At 61.0% G+C, this 10,428-nt stretch overlaps 1 protein-coding gene across 2 annotated transcripts in view; it reads left to right on the top strand.

Annotated features, from left to right (window-relative positions):
- SHANK2 (SH3 and multiple ankyrin repeat domains 2) overlaps window positions 1–10,428 on the top strand; it is a 456,320-nt gene that overhangs the window by 427,662 nt on the left and 18,230 nt on the right. For both annotated transcript variants that reach the window (XM_065881611.1, XM_065881612.1), the window contains 4 exons: window positions 4,596–4,731; window positions 5,344–5,424; window positions 5,624–5,632; window positions 6,968–6,988. In XM_065881611.1, coding sequence (XP_065737683.1) covers window positions 4,596–4,731; window positions 5,344–5,424; window positions 5,624–5,632; window positions 6,968–6,988 — 247 coding nt within the window. The remainder of the gene's footprint in view (window positions 1–4,595; window positions 4,732–5,343; window positions 5,425–5,623; window positions 5,633–6,967; window positions 6,989–10,428) is intronic.

Below are 10,428 nucleotides of genomic sequence, written 5' to 3'. Positions count from 1 at the left end.
TATCCTATCCTGAATATTGTGAGTGTTACGCTGTGGCAACTCTGGACTCTGTTACACTTCTTGCTTGAGTGCCGGTGTTTTTGCTTTAGTTGCCGGCTGCCCTGGTCACACTCAAGCTGCAAACTGTCTAGCCTACTGTGGCAGTTCAGGTATCAGTTCAGGTGTTTTACAGCCTTATCTGCAAGCTATTTGGAGTTGGCCCTGTGCACACATAGTTCAGATGTCAACCACAGACTTGGGAAGAGTTTACACACAGAACACAGAACTACTCTTCTCTGGCCCTCTCCTCTCTGGAATTCCCCCCTCACTTTGGCCGCTGTGGACGCAAAGGGCTCTGCCCTCTGACTTCTCAAGCCAGAAAGGCTGCGGTTTCTACCAGAGCATCAGGTAACTCACACCACTCTGTGTCCATGGCCCAAAGCTTCCGATTTTCCACTGCCACCCAAAATCTGCCTACCCTTGTTCATGTTCCAGAGCTTTCAGGGAACTGTCTTTGTTGGTTTGAGGATGAGGGACTATATTCTGTCCAGACTTTACAGTTGTTACCTGCAGAAGAGTTCATCTTAGGAGCTTACTTTACCTTACCTACCCTCCAACCTCAAATTTTATACCCAGGCAAACTACTATTTAAGTGTGCAGGTAAAGCCATTTTCAAATAGACAATGTCTAAAAAAAAATCACCTCCCAAACTCCTCTTACTGGAAGACTACTGGAGAACGTCCTCTACCAAAAATGAGGTTTTGAATCAAAGAAATACATACATGCCGGTCTAGGGTTCAGAAGATCCAACACAAGACAGAATCAGAAGGAATTCTGAGGGTGACAGTAACGGGGGGACACAGGCCAAGAGAACACTGAACCCACACTGTTAGAGAAGTCTTCAGGAGTGATCCGTTCAAGAAGACAAACTTAACAAGACATCCAATGTACCTGAAGATTTTGAAAAGAGATTTACATAATTAAGGAAGTGTTTGGACTTGAATTACTGTTAAGTACACAGAAAATTAAACCAGTCTAAAAACACCAGAAAATTACTTCACTCCAGGGAAAACAAAACTCACTGGAAGAGGCAAAGTAATCATAGTATACCATGTGGTTTACCGGTAGACAGATGTTAGACAGTCATGACGTAAACCCTGAATGTTGATCTGGTTAAAACTACTCGGTAACTATGACCTGAGGATGGACGTCCTGGGAAACTGGTGGTACGGGGGATGAAGGAAAAGAGCTGAATTCGTAGCTCTCAGCCTCAGCTGAGGGTGACTCCGACCTCCCAGAGGACAACTGGCAATGGCTAGAGACATTCCTGGTTGTCACTCTGTGGGGGCGTGGACTGCTGGACCTGGCGGGTAGAACGCAGGGGCGCTGCCGAACATCTTGCAGTGCGCACCCGGACAACGCACCGGTTGATTGGTCCCGAGCTGCAGTAATGCCACAGCTGAGAAGCTGAGCTAGATCATCGTTTTCAGTAGTGGTGTGTCAGCAGATGCTATCTAAAATTAACGCATCAAGTAGCAGCCTGGTGAGAGGTGCAGTGACGGCTATAGAAAGAATTGGTCGAAGGCTTTGGGAATGAGAAGTGGGGCTAGGTGGTGAGGTCCTGTTGGCTTTGTTGTAACAGGCCTTGTAGAATTCTGCCTCTTTAAACTGGGTACACATACAAGCTTGATATTTCAAGTGACAATTTAAGTGGAATTAGAGAATTATTTAGGAAGATACGAAAGTGTGTAAAGGAAGGCACAAGTTCCCCGAACCAAGGTGGTGGGCAGGCTGGTATTCTTGCCCTCTGCCAGGACGTGACCATGCTTTACTCCCTGCATAAATCGCACCATGTCTGTACGTAAGAATGACGCAAGGGAGAGAATGGCACTCTCTTACAGGTAACTGGATCTGCTCCAAGGCTGTAATCTTCAGGACCTGGCTTAACCTGTAAATGTGGTGGCTGATTAAGGCACACACCTCCTGGTGGCAGCATGCCAGAACTGTAGGCCCAGTGTGGTGTGTGTTTGTTTTGGGGTTTTTTGTTTTGGTTTTTGAGGGACCATGAAAGTTCAGTGGGCAATTGAGGGAACAGCAAGCATTTCACTTACTCAGTCTCTGAGGTTCCTGTCACCACATGAGCAACTTGGAGCATCTGCTTTAAGGATGGTAGCTGGCTCCACAGTCCCGTTCTGGTTAGACTGAAGTTTCAGTCTGGGAAACTAAATTGCAGCCCTCTGCTCTTTGCTCTCTGTCCCTCTGCGCTGGGACGAGGATGGAGCTGCGTGTTCCCATCCCGCCTCGCTGGTCACGGGCTTCTTACTGATTCCGGGTTGAACTGTGCTGCTGGAGTTCCTGTGCCTTCTTGGAAGCGGGCATCCACATGCGTCACAGCACAGCCACCTGACAGCTCCACGCTGTCGCTGCTGAAGCGCCACCTGTGCAGCCGCAGCTCTGGCCTGGGTGTGCGTGTTGCTCTGGGGGCCGGCCTTCATCCAGAGCTTCTTTACTTGCAAAGCAGCGTGTGGACTTAAGTTGGGTGTGGCTGAGGGGAGACGGAAGGGGAAAGAAGAGCGTGAGGGGCCCACGGTCAGGGTGGGCTCCGTGGCAGGGGCTGCTACCCACTGTGGGCTTGAGAAGCCGCTCCTTCCGTCTGGAGCAGGTGTCGCGCTCGTCCTTGGGGGGGTCTTTGAGCCCCTCCCCATGCCTGCACTGACCCATCACGAATAGCGCAGGGGCCCGCCCGTCGGCGGCAGGATGCGGTCCTCCTCTTGGTCCGCCCTCCTCGCACTGGGCTGGCCACCGAGGCCTGATGGGTGGGCGGCCGGCGGCCGTCTGTGCTGCAGGCATCTCACCAGGGCCTCGGGCAGCTCCGTCCCACACAACCCACGTCGCCGCGTCCCATGGTTCCAGACCTGACCGGGTCTCCCCACCCCTCCTGCCTCCCTCCGGTCCAAGCGGCCCGTGCTCCCAGCCCGGGTTCTGCCCTCTCTGCTTCTGCCCCACCCCCTCCTCCCATCCCAAGTGACTGATGCTCCTGAAACATCCATCTGCCACATCCCTCTCACGCTCAAAACCCAAGGTCTCAGCTGGCACTCAAGGCCTCACCGATTGGGCCTCGGGCCTCTCAGAAGCCAGGCTTTTCTTCTACCCCCTCCTCCCCGCTGGGTTCACACGGCTCTGGCCCTCTGGTCCCCTGGCCATCTTGCTGTCCCACGAACGTGCCAGGCTCGTGCTCGCCTCAGCGCTCGGCCCTGGCTGCGCCGGCTGTCCAGGGCCCCATCACCACAGCCCAATGCCTGTGCACAGCGCCTGCCCCTCTCTCTTGCCGGGCCTGCTTTCTCGGGTGGCACTCAGCACAGCTGAGCGGACATTTGTTCGTTGACTTCCGTGCCGTCCGACTCCCCAATGAGAATGTAAGCCCCCGGAGGGTGGGGACGGACCGTCCACCCCCCGTATGTACCTCCTGGATTTAGAGGGCCCTCAGAGCAAGAGTGGTGGCTGGAATCAACGAATGAGCGCTGCTGTCTCAGCGCACTTGTGGGAGGAGAGACGCAAGGGAGGGAGACCAGTGTGCCTCGGACTGCGTGTCCCGGGTGTCTGCGGTCTGGCTGAGTTGGGCCCGTTGCTTCCACCCTGGCAAGCTCGGGGACAGCCGTCCCCTCTCCTGGCCCAACTCTCCACCGCACTTCTTTACTTCCTGAATTCATCTGGCTCCCTAATCACACTCTGAGAAAATCAGTGAAAAGGAGAGCCACTAGGAGTCACTGCAAAGACTGCGGCTGCCGCCCGGCATCTGGCGCATCTCCCCCTCCCAGGCAGCCTCCTGAACCGCCCTTCCCCGGTGGCCAGCTGTCTGGCTTGCCCGTCCAGGCCTGAAGGGGTTCCTGGGCCCCGGGAGAGCCGGGATGAAGCAGACCGAGCTGGCCTGGAAGAGGCCCGCAGAGGTGATCAGACCCGCTCGCCTGGGTCCTGGTCGTCAGAGCCGGGCACCTGGTGCGTCCGCTGGGGTCTGGTTACATGGGGTGCTGGATTTGTGAAGACACCAAACCTTGCTGACTCTTCCGTTTGTGGCTACACTGCACTTGGACGGTTTTTAAGAAATCCACAGCGGGAGAAAGAAGTACAGCAAAACGCGGACTGGCGATCGCAAGCCTGCGCAGGTTTCAGGTGCTCCTTATCAGTTCTCGATCATTAGGGCGGTTTTCTTTCCTCGAAGACAGCGCTTGGAGCCGCCACGGACCCCACCTCCTGTGGGTTCGCTCTCTGTGCCGCCCTCCGTGCCCGGCCCTCGCACCAGGAGCTGGGGTCCGGACAGCAGGTGCCAGGGCCCACCTGGGAGGGGATGGGGCCTGGGCCATCAAGGGAGGCTCTCCCTGCTCCGAGCCCAGTCTGCCTTCCTCGCAGCAGCCGCAGGGACGTTCACTCCCAGAAAGTGGCCCCGGCCGGTGACCAGCTCTGGGCTGCAGGAGGCCCGGCCTCACCCTCCAGGCCGCGCGGCTTCTGCTCGGTTTCCCGAAGGCACCTTCACTCCCGCGGGGGCTGCCCACGTGTGCCCCCCTCCAGCTGGGCGCCGGGACCCCGTTAGCTCACCGCCCTGCCCTCTCTCCCCACAGGTTAACGACGAGAATGTCGTGAAGGTCGGCCACCGGCAGGTGGTGAACATGATCCGCCAGGGTGGGAATCACCTCGTCCTCAAGGTGGTCACAGTGACCAGGAATCTCGACCCAGACGACACGGCCAGGAAGAAAGGTGCCCTCCCGGCCGCCAGCCCTGCCCGAAGGGTGGGTGGGGGGCAGGGCTCTTTCCCCCCAGCCCCCTGTGCTCAGGCACTTGCAAGGTGTGCCCCATCTCCTGCCACTGGGGGTGGGGGGGGGGTCCCGTTCCCCCTGCCCCAGAGTAGGAAACAAGTCAGAAAGGGAAGTTAGGAGGGGACTCGGGCTGGCCCACAGGGAGTGGTGGGCGGCCTCAGGCCAGGGCTGTGCTCAGCTGACAGGCGCCTGGGGGCTCCTGCTCCAAACTGACCTGCATCGGTCACTGTGATGGCATGCAGCCTGGGCCCGTGGAACGGAGAGGTCCTCGGGCCCACCGTCCTTCCCAAGTGAGGTCACAGCTGGGGGGCACTGGGGCTGAGCAAGGCCTGCGGAGGGGCGCCGGGAGCAGGCCAGAGCCACTCCCCGGCAGGAAAGAGACTGGAGAGGCACGTCAGGACCTCCGGTACCAGCTTCCCCACCCAGGGGGAGGCCCCATCTCAGCCTTCCCAGCAGATCCAGGGGCCCCACCTGCCGTCTGTTCTGGAAGGGGTAGGGGGTGGCGGCACTGGGGCCCGGCCCTCACCTCCCTCCCTCCCGTCTGCCCCCCAAGCTCCTCCACCCCCGAAGCGCGCCCCGACCACGGCCCTCACGCTGCGCTCCAAGTCCATGACCTCGGAGCTGGAGGAGCTCGGTGAGTGCCACGTCCGGGCCACCCCAGCCTCTGCATGGCCCCGACACCGGGAGAGGGGTCAGGAAACGCCCCCGTGCGCGGCGCTCCCACGCTGGCCCGCTGGGGCCCTGCCGGCTTCGGGGGTGGTTAGTAGTTTCGCCTAACCTCCTTTTGGTTCGTCTAACATTGTTTTGTTTTGAATTTTTGGGCCTCTCACTAGTGGATAAAGGTAAGCTGCCCCACTGTGGCCCCTCCCCCCGAGCAGCCCCCCCTGCCGTCTAGGGTGCCCCCCAGAATCTTTCCCACTGTGTGTGGCTCAGACCAGGACGCTGCGGCCCTGGCGTCTGGCATAGATAGCAGGGGGGTTGGCGGGCCTGGTGGGCTGCAGGCCAAGTGGAGGGAGTTCCTGGTGCCTTCTCGAAAGGACTGCGAAGGACGGAGGGCTGTGGCCATTGGACCCCACCACATGGCCTGGGGAAGGGTGTGCAGAGCAACGTGAGCCCTGGGTCTAGTGGCCGCGTGGCTGATGAAGAGGGATGACTCCGGGTGCCGGTTAGACGCCACACTGGGGTGTCACCACGGCACCCACACGGGAGTGGGCGAGTGGACTGACGGCTTACTCTGCTGAGAGGGCTCGGTGGGCAGGGAGGGGGAGCATCTGTGAGCTCTGCCCAGGGCAGGTTACGGGGGCACAGAACAAAGCGTCAGGCCCAGCTGGTCCAGGGGCTGCGAGTCGGAGCAGCCTCACTTGTCGTCGCTGCCACCTGGTCCCAGCCTTCGGGGGAGGCCCTTTCCTCCTTGCAGCTCCTTTGGGAGGGTCTCCCACACTCTTCCTCCCCAGGCCCAGGCTGTCTCCCAGCGAGGGCCCCCTCACCTGTCACCGTGTCCTGGGTCTAGGGTCTGCAGCTCAGCTGGAGGCCTAGGTCTTCTAGAAAAGGGCAGCACTGCTGTGGGGCTGCCCACCTCCACCCAGAGCCCCTTTCCTCTGGCCCCTCCGTGCCCACACCTTGTCTGTCCACACAAGACTCTCCAGGAAACGCGCCCTGAACCCCAGGCCTGGCCCAGCCCCCGGCAGGGATGACAGTGTGTGCACACAAGACTCTCCAGGAAACGCGCCCTGAACCCCAGGCCTGGCCCAGCCCCCGACAGGGATGACAGTGTGTGCATTATCACCCGTGCTTCTCCAAAGCCAGGCAGCAGGTGCTACGCGGGCTCCCCCCAGGAGGACCCGCGGGCAGGTCACCTTTAAGGGGGCACAGCTCAGGGCACTGTGAGGGTCCCTCCTGAGAGCTGCCTCGGCTCACGCGGTCCAGTTGGGTGGGGTGCCAGAAAGGGGCGGGTGCTGAGTGAGAGGAAGGCCCCTTGTCCCCATGGGAAGCAGGTCTGCCGGAGAGCAAGTCAGAAAAGGCAGGCCACAAACCGGCAGGTCCCAGGAGAGCGTAGACAGTGCATCCCTGCCCACCCGCGTGTGCCCCAGAGCCAGGGGTGCACGTGGTGGGGCAATCGGCCCCCAGCGAGGCAGCACCGCCGCCACGGGACTCACACTCCCCTTTCTGTTTGCAAGCCTCCGTCCGGAAGAAGAAGGGTAAGGGGCGACCCGGTGTCTGTCTCACCCCCTGCACGCACGCCTGTGGCCCTCAGCGTCGAGTCTAGAACGTGCCGTGACCTCGTACTGTCTTCTCCCTGCTCGGGGTCCTGTAGGGGGCCCAGCCCCAGGACGCATCCCGTTTCAGTCTGTCACACCTGCCCCGCCCCTCCCGTCTGTGGTGCCCCAGCGTGTTCTGCGTCTCCCCAAGTCGTGTCCACGTCATCGTAACTGTGGGGACCCCGCACCCTGTCACAGCTGGGCCTGCCTGGGTGGGGGGGGGGGGGCAGGCAGCCTCCGTGGCTGCTGGCCAGGACGCAGGCCAGCAGGGTCCCTGGCCAGGACGCAGGCCAGCAGGGTCCCTGGCAAATGGACCCCTGAGCGCCCTCTGTCGTGGGTGGCGGCTGCCGCCTCCCTTCAGCTCTAGAAAACGCCCCCACCCCGTTCTCCAGGAGGCCTGCTCTACACGTGCGGGAAGACTGCCCTTGAGCTGGGGGCAGCTGCAAGGCCATGCCGCTCCCTGCCCCTGCCCCTGCCCCAGGCCGGCGTGGAGACGGAGGACCCAGCCTCTGTGCCATGAGCAGCTAAGACACCGGCCCCTCCCGCAGCAGTGCCCACATCTGGGGGGTTTCTCACCTAGTAGCTAGAGACGCCTACCCCAGCGACGAAGAGCAGCATTGTCAGTTCAGGAGCAGGCGGTGACCCTCTCACAGGCCCGCGGCGCTACCGCTAAGACACAGCGCGGCACTGAAACGCTGAGATGGGGAGGCGGGTCTCAGAACCCAGCAGGGCTATAGCTGGGGCAGGGTCGCGGGTCCTGGAGCTCCGGGAAGCGCCTCCTCTCTCACCCAGTGTCTCCCCAGAGGCAGGCTAATCCTCGCAGCCTCTCTCTGGAGCAGTCCTGAGTGTCTCCCCCCGCAACCCCCAGGGGCTGCCCGGGAAAATTCCCAGTGGGCTTTCTAGGATGGGTCTCTGTGTCAACCACGTGGTGGACGCCCAGGGCACAGGAAGTTTCCTGGGATTACCTTTCCCTCTGAATCCCCGCCCCACCCCCGCCTTCGATCCGAGGCCCACGCCAGCTGGCAGAAACAGCCCCCTCCGTCCACCGTAACTTCCAGAAGAGGCACCGCACCAGGGACTGCAGGAGCCCCGAGGCCACAACAGGGCTAGCCATGAAAGTCTGTTGTCAGGGGGGAGCTCAGACTCGGAGCTGGCCCAGCCTTGGGGGCGCATGTGGCCTGCCCCCACCCGCCCCCAGGGGCCCCAGCAGCCAAACGCCCCGGGCTGTGACAAAAGGACAGAAGTTGTGTTCCGCACGGCCAGCCTGGGCCAGGGCAGAGTCCTGGAGAGGGGGACCCACCTTCCTTCAGAGAGTGGAGAATGGAGAAAACTGGATGAGAGTTTGAGCTCAGACGCCTCGAGTATTTCCTGAGGACCTGCTCTGGTCCCCAGACACCATGCTCACAGGCACCGGGGGCGCGGGACCACCACAAGCGCCACACTGGCCCAGGGCGGCTCCAGGACGGAGCTGGTGGGACCGGCTTCACCACAGCTTCCAGGCCCCGCGGGCGCCTCTGGCTGCTCCCGCGGGCCCATCCCTTGTCAGGGCCCACAGGCCAGGGGCAGTCTGCTGGGGTCAGACCGCCCGCCCCCATTCCCGCACGGCCTCCTGGGACGATTAGAGACGGGCAGCTGGCAACAGCTGCTGCTTCGGCACGAGCGGCTCATCATCGGTGCCGTCGGCGCTTGGCTTTCCTCTTGGAAGCTGTGTCGTGGAGAAAATCCTGTGCTGTGCCCTCACCCTGAGACATGGCAAGGCTGGCCCTGCCCACCAGGGAGCCTGGCAAACAAGCTGTTCAAGGTCACGAGGGGCGACAGGCTTCCTGGACGCCGCCGGGATTAGGACACATTCCATGAAGCCGACTGCCCGAAAAGCCGAAGGGGCCTAGAATCCCAATCCCGGCCTTGCCGGACGTTTCTGGAGCACCTGGGATGCTCTCCCGAGACGGTTCTGAGGGGCAGGGGTGCTGGAACCGGTCCGGCACGTGGCCACAGGGAGATGGGGGTCACAGAGTCTCTGCGGTGGGCACCCCATTGCCCCCCGGGGAGCAGTGCAGCGGGAAACACGGCCACAGGCTCCTCTCGCAGCCAGGTGTGCCGCGCCGGCCCAGGGGCGGCCTCAGCTTCCCCGGCTCACCCCGATTTCGGGGGTGGTTTGTTTCACTCCACGATTTGATGCCTCCCTCCTGCAAAGCCGGCGACGTCTGCCGGACGAGCTGGGATCTCTCCTGCGGGAGGGCTCGGACACGCGGGTGACCCTGCCTGTGGTCAGGGGAGGGCCCCGGGTGGGGACTCCAGTGACAGGCAGGGGTCCCCCACCTGTGCTCTGGTTCCCAAGAGACACGTGGCTGCACGCGACCCACCCATGCTTGACATCCACCACCCGCCCTCCCCACCCAGGAAGGGTGCAGCCTGTGGACGGTGGGCACCAGACTTCGTCTGCTTAGAAAGTTAAAATACGGGGGTCCCTTCCAGAGTGTTTCCATCAACTCCCTAGTGGATTGTTTCTCAAGAGCTGACAGCTTCCCAGTCGGCCTGCAGGACTGCTTTCAGCCTCAGTGCTTCATTTTAAGACTGCAGGGGGCTGGACCCACTAATCCTCTTCAACTGGAGTCCTTGACTAGAGACGCAACTCCAGGCTCTTAGAAACCATGAATAATCCTTATGGAGCCCAAAAAGAGAAGCAGGAACCCAGTGTCACAGCTTTTCTTCAAAGCTTCACGTGCGGGCAAACCAACCCTCCAGCACAGGGGCCAAGCAGAGTCTCGAGTCAGGCCACCAGCCTCCCTTTGAGACGAGGGCCAGGAGGGGACCCGGGAGGGAAGCGACGCAGGGTGGCCTTCTATATAAGAACCGCACAAAACCGCACTAACTAGCTGTCACCGAGGACAGAACAATAGCCCCTGACCCAACCCCACAGACCAAGATGCTGTCATGTGTTCTGGTTCAAAAGAATGCTTAGGTGGCATGGAGACCAGAGGGCAAAGGCTTAAACAAAGACCAGGACGTCCACTGCAAGGTCGCCGTGGCTCCAGGGGATACACCTTCAATTACACCCCAGACCCGATGTGGATGGGGCGTGACTGTGCGGGCACGGCGCCCTGACTTTCCAGTCAGCTGGACCAGGCGGACCGTTCCGACGGCAACCCATCGGATGGCCGCTGTCAGCCAAGGCTCGGCACCCTGGCCCAGGGGTGGACACGGGGGCCAGGTGACCCCAACTGGAGCCCAAGCTCCCACCTGCTCCCAGAGTTCCACCTGCACGAGTGACCTTAGGCATCCCAGATCCCCAGCTGTTCTCTCTGCAGAATGGGAATGACCCCTCCCCTATGGCCAGGTTCCTGTTAGAATGAGAAACGGGATGACGGTGCCGAGAATTT

This window comes from Phocoena phocoena, chromosome 8, assembly GCF_963924675.1.
Source record: "Phocoena phocoena chromosome 8, mPhoPho1.1, whole genome shotgun sequence".
Classification (NCBI taxonomy): Eukaryota; Metazoa; Chordata; class Mammalia; order Artiodactyla; family Phocoenidae; genus Phocoena; species Phocoena phocoena.
This window is presented reverse-complemented; position numbering and strand designations above follow the sequence as displayed.